Raw genomic sequence first — 20197 nt, 5'->3', positions numbered from 1 at the left:
GAATCACATTTTTTTTAAAACAACTTAAACGGTCTCAAAATCAACACATTCAAATTTATTTTTTGTTGTTGTGGGTTTTTTTTTTTTTTTTGGCCGCACCGCACGGCATGCACAACTTCCCAGACCAGGGATCAAACCTGCACCCCCTGGACCACTGGACCACTTAACCACTGGACCACCAGGGAAGTCCAACATATCCAAATTTAAAGCACTCTTTACCATTCCCACCCATTCTAGGCTAGCTCTTTCCTTCTCAACTTTTCTTTCTATCCCAGACCTAAATCCTCAGAGTCAATTTTTTTAAATTAATGAATTTATTTATTTTTGGCTGAGTTGGGTCTTCGTTGCTGCAGTCTGTCTCTAGTTGCGGCGAGTGGCTTCTCATTGCAGTGGTTTCTCTTGTTGCGGAACACAGGTTCTAGGTGCACAGGCTTCAGTAGTTGTGGCATGTGGGCTCAGTAGTTGTGGCTCGTGGGCTCCAGAGCACAGGCTCGGTAGTAGTGTGGCACACGGCCTTAGTTGCTCCGCTGCACGTGGGATCTTCCCGGACCAGGGCTCGAACCCGTGTCCCCTGCACTGGCAGGCAGATTCTTTAACCACTGTGCCACCAGGGAAGCCCAGATTAATCTTTCTTAATCACCACTACTGCCGTGGTGGTCTTTTTTCCTCAAAAATTTTTAGTGGCTCTTTGTTTCTATGAAATTAAATATGAAGTTCTAGGCCTGGTTTTCAAGACCTTCCAGAATTTCTGCTACATTATATCAAGTTACTTCCCTCAATGTACATTTTTCTGCCCTAGTTAAGCAAGTCTCTTCACAGTCTTATAAACATGTGATTTGGTCTTGAAATTTCCATGCTAGAAGGGTCCTTAATGCTAGTCTAGAATTATAAACCAATTATTTAATCGATTTGAGTCCTACCCATTCTTAAAATGTTTCAACTGTCTTCTCTAAGAAACCATACAACTACTCCACCTTATTTTACTGGAAATGCCCTAACATTTTTATTTGGTCCACACAATTTGGCACTTAAATAGATGAATGTTTTGCATGTTACTCTCAACTACCCAATAAGACTGTAAGCTTACTGGGCAGTCTTTGTGGCTCCCTCTACCTCCCAACACATTACATAATATACAGATAATAAGGGCTTAATAAATAATTGGAACCTTACACCCACACCATCCAGCTAGCTTTAAAAATGGTTTTCATGGGGCTTCCCTGGTGGCGCAGTGGTTAAGAATCTGCCTGCCAGGGCTTCCCTGGTGGCGCAGTGGTTGAGAGTCCGCCTGCCGATGCAGGGGACACGGGTTCGTGCCCCGGTCCGGGAAGATCCCACATGCCGTGGAGTGGCTGGGCCCGTGAGCCATGGCCACTGAGCCTGCGCGTCCGGAGCCTGTGCTCCACGACGGGAGAGGCCACAACAGTGAGAGGCCTGCGTACCGCACACATACACACAGAATCTGCCTGCCAATGCAGGGGACAAGGGTTCGAGCCCTGGTCCAGGAAGATCCCACATGCTGCAGAGCAACTAAGCCCGTGTGCCATAACTACCGAGCCTGTGCTCTAGAGCCCGTGAGCCACAACTACTGAGCCCACGTGCCACAACTACTGAAGCCCACGTGCCTAGAACCCATGCTCTGCAACAAGAGAAGTCACCGCAATGAGAAGCCCACACACCGCAACGAAGAACCAAAGCAGCCAAAAATAAATAAAATAAATAAATTAAAAAAAAAAAGGTTTTCATAGCAGAGAAACTTCAGTGATAGCCCAACTACAGTCCTATCATCCCACCACTTTACTTATTCATTTATTTATTTATTTGGCCATGCCACGTGGGCACGTGGGATCCTGGTTCCCTGACCAGGGATCAAACCTGTGCCCCCTGCATTGAGAGCGTGGAGTCCTAACCACTGGACCACCAGGGAAGTCCCCATCCCAAAACTTTAATGCCAGTATAATTTACAGGAGGAGTTTGCCAGCTCCTGCTCTAAATAAAGTTTCTACAAATAATGTTTTATTGAAAGTTAGCCACCCTTGTTCATTATCTTGTCTGTGGCTGCTTTCACACTACAATGGCAGAGGTGAGTAGTCAGGACAGAGGTCCTATGGCCCACAAAACCTCAAATGTTTATTATCTGGTCCTTTACAAATAAAGTTTGCCAACCCTTCATTAACAAGGAAATGTTCTTCTGTTGATAAGCAAAGCACTCCTAACTTTTCAGATGTTTATGGCGGGAGCAATATTCTCCACAACCTAGTAAGTGGCTTATTTACTGTTTTCAGTTATCTATTCGAACACACAACTCCTGGTGACATGGATAATTAAGAGTTGATTATATAATCAAATAAAAAACTAAACTAATTTACACAGTGATGAAAAGTCAAGCCACTCATAATGACTTATAATAATCTTTGAGTAAGCATCTTGCTCAAGGTTGGATGGTGCAACAGAGCCTGAGCCTGTTTGAATAGACATCTGTTAAAAATAAAATTACCAGCTCTAAAACTAGAAGTAACATTTTCCACCTATGCCACATTCTTCACTGGGAGAATTCAATGGTCTCTGTAACAGGAAAATTGTATCATTTTAGCAAAGCAGGTAAATCGTGGTGAATTAAAATTATGGTTTTGAATTACTTGTTCATCATCATGTAAAATGACAACCCATGTGAAGAGAAAAATCTTGAGACCAATTTCCATAGCTAGTTGCAAACATCATAACATGGGCTTGACCTGTAAATTACTAATTGGATTAATATTTTTCCCATTACCTTATTACATGATTTGGAGCTAATTATATCCTCAAAATATGTATGATTTGTAATTTTCAAAAACAAGACCAGGGCTTCCCTTGTGGCACAATGGTTGAGAGTCCGCCTGCCGTTGCAGGGGACACGGGTTCATGCCCCGGTCCGGGAAGATCCCACATGCTGCAGAGCGGCTGGGCCCGTGAGCCATGGCCGCTGAGCCTGCGCGTCCAGAGCCTGTGCTCCACAACGGGAGAGGCCACAACAGTGAGAGGCCCGCGTACCGCAAAAAAACAAACAAGTCCAATTATTCTTCTACAAGGTTAAAAGATGATTTAGCTACATAAATAAAAATCATTCAAACTCTTCAATGAAAATGACAAAACACTGTGTGTGGCAGGGGGGTAGTGTATGCGTTGTGTGTTTAAGCAAATTTTAATTAATTCTTCTAGGATACAATGGAGAAAACTTAGGTCATTTAAGTTCAGAAGCTGACTGAAGAATCCTATTCAAGTACCAGTTTTATTTTAGGGAGGGCCTCAAGTGTCCTCATAAGATAATATTCTCTAGCATGTTTTCATGCACATTGCTTCTCCAGCACGTTTTATCATTTGACATATTCTATTAAACCACAGCCACATCAAAGCCTCCCTATACTGCTCACCTTCAACAAGATCCACTAGTTAAACCTTTCAAGAAGTGATATTTTCTAGTAATAACACCAATTCAAGCACAGTGCTAGGAACTGGAGAGCACTCTCTGGGACAACCAAACACAGAACTTCCATTAGTACTGCCTTACTCCCTTATGACAAAAGTCCAAAAAACGCCAAGTAGGTTTTTCCCTCTGCTACACTGTCCAACACTAATTACAAAACACAGATGCAGCCTTTCTCAAGATGCAAAGGGATTGTGTATATTTGCAAAGAACAACTATTTTTTATGCTTGCAAATTCTTAATCCTGTTTGGAGCTGTCAGTGGGGGTTAATGGAAGCCTTGGATAGGAGAATTCCAATCTGGTTGGCAGATGGATAGGTTGGTTATAGCTGCATAACTATGTCTTGCCTGCAGGCACAATTCAAAACACTGTTAAAGCAATATAAAGTCTCTGTCAAGCTGAACCATTTGGATCAGTGGCAAGGAGAAATAATAATAAAAAGAAGTTGATTTCTGGGCCTTGTACATTTATGCTAGTATGCAGAAGCTGATTAATTGTCATAGTGTGCTGGTCTTCTATACCTCAGATTTCTACTTCTGGAGTAGATTTTGCATGCTAATATAATCATTCTCCCTCTTGAGACATTAGCAAATAATCAAATGAAAAACAGGATCATAATTTACTGAGATTCGAGCAATTCTCTATGCAAATTTGACTTGTTATTGCTGCTGCCTCGTTAATCTGAATGCCTTTGACAAACTCCTTTGATTTATGAACTTGTGACAACTCCAATGTGTATATATTTTGCTAGATTGACATTATCATTAAGAGTGGGTGGACTGAGCTCACATGAATGGCTGATTTTATTCGCTGGTGTCTGCTGCTCAACAGCTGAGCATCTCCTCCTCACAAAGCCCCTGAGCGTCAGGCTCTTTCCATCTTCCCATCCATTCATCATCTCGATGTTAATTGGCCCAGGCTTTAAGCAAATTTTCAACACGATTTAAAGGCACGATGACACTGATTACTGACCCTCTGCCATACGGTGCCTATTGATTAACCTGACAGAGATGATGAGCTTGAGGGAAACTAGGTGTGTGGGGACCTCAAGAGGAAAAATATATTGTCTATGCAGGCAAACACTTGTCATTACCCCACAAGCCAGAATTTGCACAGCAGACATTCTTAAAACACACTACTGCTTTAACACCTATAGCTAATGCAAAAAGTGCTTTCTGTATTCAGATATTACAGATATGTCATGTCAAAGTGCATGACACATTCAGTATTTAGAAGAACTCCCCAGACAGATGGCTGCCTTTCAACCAATTATGCTTGTGTTGGCTGATGTATGTATTTTAGGTTAAATGCAAGGAAAGTGCTGGGTGGCCTAGCAATGCTGTATTACATCAGAAAAGAATCAGAACAGGAAAACAAACCTAAAAATAGGTAGAGGAAGGAAGAAAGGAAGGAGTAAAATTGCTGCCATTCCACCACTACTACAATAAGCTGCCATTCTATCACTATTACAATAAGAGGTACTCTTAAAAAGGAAGAGAACCACCTGATTTTACAAATTTTATTTTCTATTCTTTAGATACTGCTACCTGATTCCAACGTCAAACTATTTCTGGCATAGAAATTACCAATAACTGAATATTTTAAAATAAAACTAAATAATACTTAAGTCTAACAAACATTCCCCTTAGATTCTTGCTTGCCAGTTTCCAACAACTGCTGCACAAACTGCTGTACTTAGGGAAATTGTGCAGAATATTTGAAGTTAAGCTTCATGAGAAAACTAAATGCTTCATTATTTGAGAAAAAATATTAAAGTTCATAATGAATAGTTACTGAGCACACACATTAATAACAAACAAAAATATGTTTTAAGATGTGCAAATTTACAAAAGCAAAGTCATGCAGCACACTATCAGGGATCAGACAAAAACCATCTTTAGATAGAGAAGGTTCTTATTTAAAACAAAGCTAACAAAATATGTTCCCTCTGGCCACACACATCACCTTGTTTACTTACGAGTCCTGGGGGGACTGCCAATATACAATTTTAAACACGGAGATTTTGGAGCAGCTCTAACAGTTCTTTCAAAGCTAAAATAATAGAAAACTGAACAACAGCCGGGCTGTAGTCCTATTACAGTGACATGGGCTGTTAATGTAAGAGATCAAATGTTTTTCAAGTCAAACAGCATTGGTTCCTGTTATACTGGAACATGCAGCTTACTCCCTAAAAGCCTGCCTCCTGCTCTTTTAAGATAAACAAGCTCAACTAAGCACTGAGATACTCTGATAAGAAGGATGGAAGAGTCGAACAGCACCAGGGAGTGACAAGGCAAGGACATGAAGGAGCAGAGCTGCTTTTGTTAACTTTCAAGTTATAGAATGTATCATAATACAGCATTTTAATATTTCACTATTAAAAACATAGCTAGCATAGGAGGAGAGATTTCTATCAATAAATATGCAGAACAGGAAAAAAAACTAAAATAGTGCTCTGTTTTGTGAACAGGAGAGGTATTATTACACAGCTGTCTGAACACATTCAGCTTTGTGACTTCTTAATCAAAGGTTTGAACATTAACTTAGCAATGACTATAAGTACTATATAAAAGAGCTTGTAATTATGTTAAGATGCTCCACATCAGAAGTGAGAGTCCAATTTAATTCTAAAGGTTTTTTTGACTCTTAAGGCCTGATTTAAAAACAAACAGAAAAACTTCATACCTTGCCTTTTTTTTTTCCTTTTATTCTGCTTAACAACCCAACGCAGTCACCAAACTACATCTATTTATAACAATGTGGCTTAATATTTTTTAAATCCCAGTAGGCTTGCAAAGAGGGCATTTATATACTACTGCGGGTTGTTTGTTTTTTCTTGACAGAACCAAGATGACTATCATTCATTCAGAAAAAAATGTGTTTCATACGTATGCTTTCACTGTTTAAAATACAATGAAAATGCACAGAGTAGCTAAACAAGCACAGTAAAATGAATAAAGGTTCACCAGGAGGATTTGGGATAGAAAGACATACATAATAAAAAAAAACAATCTCACTTATCACAGTGAACAAAAGTATAAATAGTTTAATTTACTTCTCTTACCTTTAAATCTACATGAATCTAAAATAATTTTTTTTCCTTTTCAAGATAGAACCTTTATGCTTACATGTTTAGGACAGACCCTTTCATGCCACAATTTTCTTTGCTGCCATATTTACACAATATTTCATCCAGTGATCCTATGCATATAGTTCTATGTGAATTAAAAGGCAAACATTTGCTTCTACTAATAAGGACATCTGGTTATTTTTGTAACTCAGAGACATCTGCTTTCAGTAGATCTTTTTGATTTCTCAAAATGGGGTTGAGAACTATAGAACCCTTAGGAAGTATGCCAAAATCCGTTCTCTCTGCAGAATAGTTATTTCTGTCATTCCTGTTCCTGAATTTTTTCTGCTAAATGACTTTCATCACACCTTGGATATCTTCCCTGCTTTAGTGCTCCCATTTTATTACAATTCAACAATATTGAGGAAGAAATTTAGGGCTCCTTTACAGTTGATAAACTTATCCCCAAATCTATCCATTTGGAATGAAAATAAAACCATCTCAAGTAAATAAGTAAATTTGTGGAAATCGGATTGGGTTAGGTTAAGATTTGTATTTCGGTGTATATTTCTATTATGCACTATCCCTTATTTAATCACTCTCCTTCTTCCTTATTATTATTAAGAAATTATTCTTCTGTGGGCTTATTATCCTGTGGACATTTCCACTAATTATACGAAGTCTTAATGAATTTTCAGGTCTTTAAAATTACAAATACCATCTCCACTCATTTACTTATATAGATTTTTGGTTTCCAAGGGTGAATAACACAGTCCAACACAGGTCTTGAAGGGTATGCCTTAAAGAATAGCAACTTACCGATAAGAAATCAAACATCACACTTTGCTTTATGGTCCTTGCTTTCCTCTTAAAGTGCCAACTAGACAAATTATACTCCTTATTCAGGATACTTGAGTTTAAGCTCTAACTTTTGCTTTTAGTGTAAATTCTGCTTTCTCATTTTCTGCTCATCTCCACTACCGATATTTTAAAATACATATATACAGGGCTTCCCTGGTGGCACAGTGGTTGAGAGTCTGCCTGCCGATGCAGGGGACGCGGGTTCGTGCCCCGGTCTGGGAGGATCCCACATGCCGCGGAGCGGCTGGGCCCGTGAGCCATGGCCACTAAGCCTGCGCGTCCGGAGCCTGTGCTCCACAACGGGAGAGGCCACAGCGGTGAGAGGCCCGCGTACCGCAAAAAAAAATAAAAAATATATGTATTTATATATAATGAGGGAAAATATGTTTTTAAACAGAAAACAACTAATATAATTCACACTGACTACATTCTCACAGGTCTCTAAGTAGCCAGATACCAAGGTAGTACTGGCCTAAAGGATTTAAAATTTAAGTGAGAAGGCTTCCATTTCTGAAGGGTCAAAGGTTATAAACATCAATTCATGTCGTCAGTTTTTCATTTGTACCAAACAACAAAATTTTTAAAAAAAGAAAAACAGATCAACTTTGAGTTCTACCAAGAGTGGTCTGATAAATTTATTTGGAAAGATAGCTAATTTTACTACCCCAGGGACAAACAACCTTGTAGGGTTGTTGTTGTTAACAATGCTCTTTGATGTGTAAGTAACAAATTTTAAAAGATTTTTTTCTCCAATAGATTATTTTTTCTATAACAATGCAAATGGTCTCTACTTAAAGGATATGTTTGTACATTATTCTAACAAAATTATTTCTCTTAAGCCTGTGGTTTTAAATTATTGGACCACTAGAGAATATGGTAATCTTCCATTTTGCTAAGTATATAGAATTTTGTTTGTACATTTCCAACAAACCCTATAAATAGTTTGATTGTGATGTCATTACTTTTCACGCCATAACTGTTCTTAATCTAAAGAATCACAAGAAACCCACATTATTTTCTTTTCTCAGAATTACTCAATAAGCCACTATAATTATAAAAAGCAAAAGTTTCACTATCATTTAGCAGGAGTAAAGAATTTTCTTTAGAAATATTAATGATCCTTTATTGATTAAAGAAAAAAAGGTCAGAAACATTCATCTAAATGTTGCAGAATTATTCCATCTTGGATCAGCATCTCAATTTTAGAGTGGCTGTTTTTAATTAGATAATCATTTAAGCATGATTTTTTTTTATTGAAGTGTAGTTGAGTTACAATGTGTTAGTTTCACATGTAAAGTTATGTAGATATAGCTACATATATATATATTCTTTTTCAGATTATTTTCCATTATAGGTTATTATAAGATATTATAGTTCCCTGTGCTATACAGTAGATCCTTGTCTATTTTATATATAGTAGTATGTATCTGTTAATCCCAAACTCCTAATTTATCACACCCCCTTTCTGCTTTGGTAACTGTAAGTTTGCTTTCTATATCTGTGAGTCTACTTCTGTTTTGTAAATAAGTTCATCTGCACCATTTTTTTTAGATTCCACATATAAGCATGATTATTTAAGTTTATTTAGTTGAATAAATAATGATTAACCAATTCAGATTGGGCTGATTTAATCAATGATCTCTTTAAAAAAAATCTGTTATTAGTATTGTCAATGCTATTTTGTTGAGTTATGGAATGAAAAAAATCACTAACTTCAGAGTTTGATAATGAATGATTGGTTTGAGAGATATCAAACATTAGTTTTAATACCACAGTACTTGTTCTTTGCAGTACAGAACCCGTGAATACCATAATGGCCAACTTTGGTATTAAAGTTTGTTTGCCACAATTCCCTCTTGTGGAAACCGATATACCTCGTGCTTCTGCATACAAGGAAGGAACGGTAGACTTCAAAACCAGCTGCCTATCACTGACTGCTGTACAAAGGATATTCTGGGTAGTGGTTGGTAAAGAAAGCACAGCCATTTCTAAATGCCAGTAGCGCCCAGCATCTCCTTTCCTTTTGAGTGGAATAAAGTCTGCAAGCACTGCCTGGTGGGTCATTCGACCCACGGGGGCCTGGAAAGCTTTCAAGAATAACAGAGGTCATGTAATTGCCAAAAGAGCATTAGCCACTCAATCATAATGGATAATTAAATGACCTACATGATTCCTGAAATAGCTGCTCTATATTTCGTCTATTACTTGTGTCCCTCAAGATAAGCTACTCCTCTGGTCTGCCTTGACCTGCAAAAGTCCAAAATGCACCTGAAAACTAGCTACATGCTTCTGTTGCTTTGTAAATCCACACCCCCCCCACACACAAGTAGTCATGCCCCAGACTATGCTTTCAAGAGGACACACACACAAAAATCAATCTTGTATCCTTCTCCCTATTGTGCTCTCTGGAATACAAATGACTAAAGCAAAGAAAAAAAATTAGTAAATTCCTGGCTTAGATCTTTGGGGGATAAAAGGAAGAAGCATAGAACTACAAAAAAGGAAAGTCATGACAAAAATTTTTTTAAGTTTTGCTCATATGCCTCCAAAGAATTTTACATTGATTATAAAGCTAGTAAGGAATGTTTTGTGGGTAGCAAGTCATTAAAACTCCAGTTGCCTGAATTGCATTTTTGATATGTGGGCTATTAGAATCTTTCCTGGCCTAGATTTTAGTTCATACAGAAAGCAAACTGCTTCTGAACAAAATAAAATATACATGGAACCAACTGTTTTATAATAGCAGTAGCAAAGGGAGCAAGAATCTATATGCTTCACATTTTCTTCTCTTTAAATAGTTCGACAATCTGACTATAATATTTGATTAGAAATACAACCAAATAGAAGCCAGCTGCATGAAATGGCAAAAATGTACTGGAGAATATGCTTCTGTAGGAGAAAAAGGTCTGCCTGTGGCCCTAGAGGTAGGGGCATATCAAGCAAACACTGCAGAAAGAGGCAAGAGACAAGTAACCAAAGACAACTCCACAATAATGGCAAGGGACAAGGGATGTGAGGGACAAAAGAGCTCACATTTAGAATACCTTGGAGGCTACTACAATTTTTCTGTTCCACAGGAAATTATGTAGCTTGAGGCTACTGACTACCCTGGTCTCTTACTAGTACATGAATGGCTTATTAAACCTAGAACATATCTGTTTTAGTTAACTTCTGGGCAGGGGGGGTTAGAGGGGGAGAAGAGAACAAAATGTACTTAAATGCTGAATTTTTTCTCCAGGCTGAATGCCTTTCATCCAATAAGACATTCAAAGCAGTGACCCAGCAAATAGATTGAAAAAGCAATCTTCCGTCCCAGTGCCACATTATCATTCCTATTCACTATTCTCCATGAGATATCTCAATCAGCTGTGTGTAAGTGACAACGCAGCCCATTGCTGGGTTAATTAAACATTTGACTTTAACACCCTCCCCATCATTAAGCAAATAAAAACAGATAATTCAAACTGCACTTCATCCTCAGGGTACAAAACACACATGTCAAAATTAAGAGAGTCCAAGGCCTCTGGGGAATTCTGTTGGGGCTATAATCAGTTTAAATCTTATCTGGTTTATCAATTATTCTATTGATTAAACCAAAGTGGTTATACACAACTCCTCTGCCACATGGGATTGATGTCAGCAGAGCAAGAAAATAACTCCAGGAGGTTCCAAACTGATTTAAAAAGAGACCAGCAGACAGACCAATAATAGTCGATTATTACATACCAGTGATCCATATACTGAAGAGTTGATTCTTAGTTTCAGGCGGGTGAAGTGAACTGTTTCCAATAACTATATCCCCCTGCTACACCTTAGCACTGGCTTGAGTAAATCCATGTCTTGGAAGATCAACATATTTTCCACTGATTTAAACAGAAGCTAGCATGCTCAGCGGTTGAAATATTTTATAAATACAGACCCTAAACTGTAACAGAGAATTTCAAACAAGGACAACTAAATTTTTTTCTGATCTCACCTGTCTGCACATGACCACGAACATACAGGGATGAAAGGGGACATACCTGAGAATTGATTCTCCTAAAAATATGTTATCACCCAGCTATTACAGTGTCCTAAAACACCAAATTCTTGAAAAACAGAATCTAAGAAATCAGAGACCTTACCACAGATACAGAGTTGTGACTCCTTTTATTAATTCCAAGGGCAAACGTCTTCAAAGCCATTATAACAATGAATGTATAGAGGTGTATCTGCAAACAAAATGTTTTGTCTTTTTTAAAAATTTAATTAATTAATTTATTTACTTTTAGCTGCGTTGGGTCTTTTGTTGCTGCACGTGGGCTTTCTCTAGTTGCCGTGAGCGGGGGCTACTCTTCTTTGTGGTGCATGGTTTTCTCATTGTGGTGGCTTCTCCTGTTGTGGAGCACAGGCTCTAGGTGTGTGGGCTTCAGTAGTTGTGTCACGTGGGTTCAGTAGTTGTGGCTCACGGGCTCTAGAGCACAGGCTCAGTAGTTGTGACACACGGGCTCAGTTGCTCCACGGCATGTGGGATCTTCCCGGACCAGGGCTCGAACCCGTGTCCCCTGCGTTGGCAGGCAGATTCTTAACCACTGCGCCACCAGGGAAGTCCCAAACAAAATGTTGATATCCAAGCCCTAACATATGGAATTCCTATTGAATTTTTTAAAACACAATTTTTGATACTCTCCTGGTCAATTGTGTAATATCCTTCAAATGTCCAAACCCTTATCGACTCAAGGCCATGCCCTACTATATATAAGAAAGGCACCAATAAAGCCTACTAACAAGAAAAGGGGGGGGGGGTTAAAATTACTCCACACCTTATATTTGTGCACTCATAGCTGTGCTCTTCAGAAACAAAATTTGTTCATTGCTAATGTGGGCACACGTGCAACCAACCATAATTTAACTTATCTCCTTCAGATTTTTTGTTTTCAGGCAGACTAAGTAAGAAACCTGCATTAGCATGCTGTATTCTACACTCACCACTAGAAATACTGAGGGTGCTATTTGTAATTGTATTCTTTTTAAGAGGTTTGTTCTCTGCAGCTGTTTTCTGCTTGCAGTGTATTTTGTGTAATCAGCACATCATCATAAATACATTGGCTGTTCCCCTGAGGGCAGCTGTCAGTGTTTAATTTACAGAACAACCTGGCCAATGTGAATTTTAACACTACAGCACTATGGCAAGGAGTTACCACACTCTGTGAAAAACAGGTTTCTATGAATTTTTATATCAAGAGCTGGTCCCAGGACAATTTAAGTTCTAGAAATAGATGGTTTAAAGAAGTACTTTATACCTTGTATGCAGTAGACTCCTTCCCACTCATAACCTTAGAAGAAACCCTGAAGTAACTACCAAACCACAAGTGGGCACTACAAATTCTGGAGACAACAGGGTTGAAAATCTATGATTTACCAGCAGGAGGCACTGTAATAAATGTTACCCATCTCTTTTTAAAGCTACATGTAAAGCTATCAAAAACATCACTGCTCCCTTAGAAGGTACGTAAAGGCAGAAGGGAAAACCATTTAAGATCACTCTTTTTGCTGAGATGAGCTATATCTGATACGAAAATAAGTATACTGCTTCCTTAGACCGGCTACTAAGCCAGACCTCTAGCTCAATGAATGGGAAAAATACATGAAACTAATGGTTATTCACAGCAGTAGTCCCTCAAATTATCTACATAGTGCCTGGTACATAAGTTCTTAATAAATGTCTAATAAATAACTATAATCTCCTCGAGGACAGGGTCTGAATCTTAATTTATGCCCAGTACTTTGTACAGTACCTGGCACACAGAAGGTACTCTATACATGAATTAAACTGAGTTGTGGCTAGTTGTGAATGGCAATGTTATTTGTAAAGCCTTAAATCTACATGGTATCAAAATACATTTTCTAAATCAGTAAAATGCCCTTGAAAGCAGATATAAAGAGTGCATATCATATATTTTAGTCATTTTAAATTTTTAAATTTATTTTATCTATTTTATTTTTGGCTGCATTGGGTATTCATTGCTGCACAAGGGCTTTCTCTAGTTGCAGTGAGCAGGAGCTACTCTTTGTTGCGGTACGCGGGCTTCTCATTGCAGTGTCTTCTCTTGTTGCGAAGCAAAGGCTCTAAGTGTGCAGGCTTCAGTAGTTGTGGCATTCGGGCTCAGTAGTTGTGGCTCGCAGGCTGTAGAGCGCAAGCTCAGTAGTTGTGGCGCACGGGCATAGTTGCTCCGCAGCTTGTGGGATCTTCCCGGACCAGGGCTTGAACCCGTGTCTCCTGCATTGGCAGGTGGATTCTTAACCACTGCAGCACCAGGGAAGCCCCTGTTTTAGTCCTATTAATCAATGCTATTTGTATAGCTCAGAAACCTAAGTAGCTCAATCCTACAATAAAAACCAAATTAGCCTATAAAATATTGGAACATTAAAACTTACTTTTTATTTTAATAATGAAGACCATATATAAGAGATTGAAACTTATACAAGAAAGGTATCCAGTAGCACTTTTCTACTGTTAAAGTGGTATTACAGGTCCACATACACACTCTATAAATCAAGTGATTATACATGTGTATTTTTCTGTTAAGGGTTATTTTATAAGTTAGAATGCCTAGAGTTATACTGAATCAAAATACAGTTCATGCTTGCTGAGTTGTCCTCAGTGTATTTGCTTTTAAAGTTGTACAGAATTATATTTTCATGATGTTTTACAAAAATCATTAAATTGTGATTAATGGGTTCTTTTTTTTTTAGAAAAGGAAGAATTACCTATTTCACTTCAGAGAATTGCAAACTTGACCAAATTTGTGATAAAGTTAAATTTTAAACAATTAACTAGAGCAGCAGAAATTTGTAAAACTTGCTCTGAGACTGCTATAATTAAAATATTTCCTATAATAATTTAAAAATTTTATATAAGCATAATTATGTATAGTAAAATTTGATAACACCCTTAAATTGACTGACTGACTTTCAGTATTTTGACAATCAGAAAGAAATTTTATTTAAGAACACAAGCCCTATATCATTACTTTCTGTTATGCTAAGAATTTTTAAAAGGTAATTCTGTTTTACATTTATGTCATATGAAAGGCAAAATGAAAAAGAACATGACCCATTGACTCAGTACATTTGGATTTGTTTTCACCAATTATACTGATATTAGAAGTTAGACGTTTTTAATTCAGTTGAATATTTGAGACTTAATACTTTGTAAAAAACTTTATGCCTAATAAAACATATCTTAATTCTTAATAGGTAAATTAATCACATTCTTTCTTCTTAGATTTAGAACTACAAAAATACATCCTGAGACCTTTTGAACTAAACTGGATGGGGTTAGACTAAGGTCACGCTAGATCAGATGACTACATTCTGTCTTCCCTGGAGACCAGGCAGTACTTCCATGCGCTGCCATTAGATAGCAGCACAGTACACGCCATCATTCATATCTCCCCCAGTCTCTCCTGTTAAGGTTGGAATTATCTCAGTTACACACACACACACACACACACACACACACACATTATCTCAGTTACACACACTTACACACACACACACAAACACACACACACACACACACACACACACACACACACACACACACTGATTCTAATTCAATTAGTGCAGTCAGCAACTCCAGAAAAGAGTAATTCAATTAGTGCATTGTGGAGCTCTACAATACCTCTAAGCAGATGTTCACCATCTTCAAGAACTGGAGCTAGGTTTAAAATACCTGTACCACTCAAATATGCCACTACATTATGTCATTTATCAAAGTCCTTACATATGCTTTTCTGACTTCAAAGAAAAGGTGAAGAAACACACTCAGGCTAAGTTCCTAGAGATTTTTCCATCATCTACACCAAAGAAATATACTCAATTTTAGGCTGCAGTAATTAAATTATATAACCCAAATTATGTTCAAAACAAGATGCGTCACTGTATTCTACACTTTTGCAGCACTGCCTCTAGTTATGCATGCCACATTGTAACAAGGACACTGCCAAGATGGAATGCATTCATAAGGAGGGACAATCAGAATGATTAACACTCTCCATCAAAATACAGGGTTATGAAAATGACAGGAATGATTATTAGCATTTTCCAAAGAAATACTAACAGAACCAGGAATATTCACTCTGGGCACAGCAAATATAAGCAACATGATAGCTATCCTCAAACATATAAATACATGAAAAAGAAAACAATTACTTTGTATTACCACAAATGGTAGGTGAGTAAGAAGTCTGACTCCTTGAGAGAAAATTTTCTAACAGAACCAACAGTGAAGAAGAAAGCAAGATGCCTCAAGAAGTTCAGCTTGCCAATAATGGCAGTGATCTGGCAGAGATTAGATGGCCCCTTGCCAAAAACACTTCATAAAGGATTCCTATATATAACTAGATGGCCTTCTGACATCATTTCCAACACTGAAATTCTATGGTTCTATGAATATACTAATTTTTGCTTATAATGCAAGCCTGGACTTTAAGTAATAAAGCTAATCATTATTATGGAGGAGTGGCTGTATAAAAGCCCATGGGCTGTGAGGCATTTTCATAGTGATTGCTGCATGATAATACACCAAGGAAGAAGAAAATTTGTACAGTTTCTCTGTTTTAAGATTTAGGAGGTCCCATAAATGTAGATATTTCTAGTCTTATTTCTTAGATAAGCACTTGCACTCCTCTTGTTCTTCCAAGATTGAAAAGAATGGTTTGTTTTTACTTATCCTCAGGATATCAGCCAATGAGAAATCAATTTCTAAAAGAATGGTTTTTGAAAACTCCCCCATTGAGTCAAGACACTGGGTTCTCATACCTTAAATGCAAATCTACATCAATATTTATGCTTTAAAAATATAGAGCAATACTTAAAACAACAGTAAGTAATTCTCAATATCCCTCCCTTTTGCCTTGCTTTCTCTGTGCTGTACTTGGTAAGTGAGGACATAATTCTGGGTACAAGGGAGCAGGACACTATTTTACAAATACCATCTCCTCTTTCTAGCATGCCCTCAAAGCAGGGAATTAAGAAATGTCAGGAATGATTACCACCATTTTTCCAGTGCATTTCACTATGTATTCATGATAGAGAATAGCTCCTGCCTATCACATTTGCAGAGGGAGAAGACTAAGCTAAACAGCTGTGCTTTAAAAGCATCAATAAGAGTTAATTCAAGTACTTTCAACACAAACTCCTTTTTCGTACTCCAGAAGAATTCCAAAAGGTCATTCTCACTCAAAACTTTACTTGTAAGGTCTAGGCCCCCAAAATGAATTAAGATAAAAGCACATATCTGACAATAGAGCTGTTTTCTTAGAAAGAAAGAAAATTTTTTTCTATAAAATATGTTGTTTTAAGATATTCTGCAACTTAAATAGCAATAGAAAACTCATTCTATTACTAGAATATATTTTCCAAGAAATCTATGATTTGGCTTTCTCAACAAAAATTTTCTATTCATGTGCCATTAAGCTGTACTAATACAAACACAATGGTTCTTACATATTATCTATTCATCAACCTTCTTACTAAAAATATGAATTCGGCACTTTTTTAAAAAAAAAAGATATTTTTTTCTTGCCAAACGTTTAAGGCTTTCAATAATGAACCACTTGCCAAAACTGTGAATAATCAGAGGAATAAATAACATAGCTGGGTTAATTTTTATTTGACTGGCAATACTGCCATATAGAAGGCTATCAGTTTAACAAACTATGTCACTCCATTTCCTATATTTACCCACTACCACCTTCCCAACTTCCTGCCTCCACAAAAACAGAACCAGGACCTAAGCTGATTCCTCCTTAGAATAGAATGTATTCCGTAAACCCCAATATTAGTTTACTAACCCAGCTTTAGTCTCCTTTTGCCCACACCTCACAGCCTGCATTTATGTTCCAGTATTACGTTTATTTGTTGGCTCCATCAGCACCACTTCTCTTTAACATTGTCCCTTTTCATGCATTTAAGGCAACTACTTCCAACCCTATCAATGAAAGCAGACAAATGGGGGATAAAGGAATGAACTGCAAACACCTCAAACAAGAAAGGTTGCTTAAAAAACCAAGTGTCACATTCTGACAGTTCAATATTTCATAGCCAATACAAGGAATGTGCAACAACACTGCAACTTTAAATCTTTTCCTCCTATGTCAGTCTCTCTTTCTCTCATTGTAATGCCAAAGGGAACAGCAATCAGAGTGGAGATGTTCAACGTGATAGAGGTCAGGACACCATCGGATCAACGTACCAGAAACACGACCTTGTTTATTTTTTTTCCACAGTATTATTGTTTACAGGGTGCTTTGCTCATGTACCTTGTGGTTCTTAGCTAAAAGATGAAATTACAGCCCAGGATGAAGCGCTCAGGCACACATCCAATTTGTGTTTCCATCTCTGAAAACAAAAAGCTTCTAAGGCCCTCAGGCTGCCATTCAAACTTGGAGGCTGACATTTTTAACAGCATGAACCAGAGACTGGCAGAGAGAATGATCTAATGCATTTCTGACTTGTCAATCAAAGATCTCACCTCTGCTGTCTTGTAAACAGTTGGGGGGCCATCTAACTACATTCATAAACCTACGGAGAGCTTACTGCCAGCTAGGGTGCTGGAGCCACATGCTCTGGCTTCTATTCACCAAAATCATGATTCAGTTTTATAATCTCACTGTAAATAGTCTGTAGGCACATTTCCAAGACTACTGGAATAGAACCAGAGTAGGGAATACAAAAGAGATTTTGGTCAAATATTGTGTTATCTTCAAGCTGTTGGAATCCTGTACCCATTTTATCCTCATTTTACCAATTCTCCCCAAAGGACTGCACTATGCTACAACTGAAATGCTTAAAAAAAATTAATGACCTGACAATGTAAAAATCTAGGGGAAATATACTAATATTATACTAGAAATTTCCCTTATGTTTTATTACCAGTAAAGAAACAGGCACTCCCCAAAACACAGCTCATGCAAAGGGCAGACACTGGAATGAACAATAGCAACTATATTTTAGTAAAACTAATCATGTGCTTTCTTTCAAATATAAAACTTCTCATGTTCATATACAAAAGCTGTGCATAAACTAGTTTTAAATACTGCAATATATATTTGTGTGTGTGAAACACAAAAAGATAAAACGAGTACTTATCCCTGTATACCTTCTCTTCTGTTTATGATCTTTAACACAAAAAAATTAGATCAAATCAGGTTAAGATGTGAACTTTTTGCTAAAGGATCATATATAAAAATGAATTTACTCTTTTTATGTCAATTTTACTGGGTACAGAATTCCAATTTAATTCATACCAAGCCATAGATACTAGGTTTGCGACAAAGGTCTCGAGAATTTGAATGGTACACCTGAGAACTTTAAAATGCAGGTGACAGACAACCCAGCAGGGAAAAGTACACTGCAAAATCCCGTTTCATGATGATGTACTACATCTTAGGCCCAAATAACTATTTCAAAATATAGACTTGGTTTTCAGAGGACTGGGCCAGAGAATATAGAAAAGCTCACAGCTATTCAACATCACTCTTAGGAAAAACAGAACTCATGGGTATCACCCCACAATGGTAAAGTACTGCAATTCTCAGAGGCCTAAGCAGCTAAACAGTCAAGAGATTGGTCTTTTTTTTTTCCCCCAATGAGGCCTACATAAATAACCTGGATTTCTCTCATCATGAAAAATGACAGTTTCCTAAATGCTGCCTGTCTACCAAGATTCCATATCCTGACAGTCCACATAAAATACCAAGTCTAAAAACTAACACAAGGAAGGACAGCAAGACAATAAAACACTACCACATAAAACAGCACAATAGTGAAAGAAGGTACAAATGGCTGTGGCAGGCAGTCACAAAACAACCAACAATGATTCCTGAATAGCACATAAGGAACTCCTGTGGTACTTTGGCCTCTACTCAGCACACAGATGGCAATAACAAGAAGGTAATCTTGGAATATAAAGAAAGTAATATGTACCTCTCCAGAGGATACAGGTGAGCCTTAACTGCCCACAGGAAGAATTTCTCTGGTAAGGACAGTACATCCACAGAGGATCCCATCACCCTTAAAGTTTTCATCAATTTGATTTTTCCGGTCTGTGCTTCTTATATTGGGGCAACTCCAGGCGCCCTGGGGTACCTATACTCTCTCTTCTGCCATTAGGGGTCATGTTAAGTTAGGGCAGTTAGGTAAAATCTGACATTATTCAACATAAAAGCAATAAGCCCTCTTTGTGGAGTGAAAAGTTTAATTTTTCAGATCCATCAGGAAATATAACAAAAAAAATTTTTTAAGGAAATCTGATCATCTCACAATAAGATGATCTTGTTTAATCTAGATATTAGGTAATGTTGCAAATTAGCCTGTAAATGAACATTACCTGCATCACAAACACGTCAAAATACTTAGCAATGGAGGAATCTATTATTACCAAACTTAAAACAGAGTATTTAGAACAACCAAGTAGGCATCCTGAAAGACAAATCAGTCCTAATGGTGTCATTCTTCCAAGACAATTTCTAGCATAAAGTAAAATACACCAAATTCAGGTCATCTCTAACTTTTCTTAGTTAAATATACATAAAAGTTGAAAGGGTAGAAGCTGAACAATAAGTTTCAATTTTAGCTAAAATGTTTTAAAATCCATAATTATACTTTCTTTTTAATAAATGATCTTCAATAATATATTTCCAACATTTTGCACATATACTTTAATTTTGTTCTCAATCAAGGCTAAAGGGTCACTTTCAGTGTCCCTAATGATCTCCATCCTTTCTGTAGACTGTAGTTTATCACTATGATC

General features: G+C 37.5%; 1 protein-coding gene across 10 annotated transcripts in view; it reads right to left on the bottom strand.

Annotated features, from left to right (window-relative positions):
- The window catches only part of BTRC (beta-transducin repeat containing E3 ubiquitin protein ligase), a 184703-nt gene that overhangs the window by 92696 nt on the left and 71810 nt on the right, over positions 1-20197 (bottom strand). For 3 of the 10 annotated variants that reach the window (XR_003433896.1, XM_027112348.1, XM_027112350.1), the window contains exon 3: positions 11523-11609. The exons of the other annotated variants lie outside the window; for them this stretch is intronic. Coding sequence is in view for 2 of the 3 variants with exons in the window: in XM_027112348.1 (XP_026968149.1) it covers positions 11523-11609 (87 nt within the window). In the remaining variant the exon portion in view is untranslated. The remainder of the gene's footprint in view (positions 1-11522; positions 11610-20197) is intronic. 10 annotated transcript variants of the gene reach the window in all.

This window comes from Aethalodelphis obliquidens, unplaced genomic scaffold, assembly GCF_003676395.1.
Source record: "Aethalodelphis obliquidens isolate GAN/ISIS:26980383/991018 unplaced genomic scaffold, ASM367639v1 scaffold11, whole genome shotgun sequence".
In the NCBI taxonomy this organism is placed as follows: Eukaryota; Metazoa; Chordata; class Mammalia; order Artiodactyla; family Delphinidae; genus Aethalodelphis; species Aethalodelphis obliquidens.
This window is presented reverse-complemented; position numbering and strand designations above follow the sequence as displayed.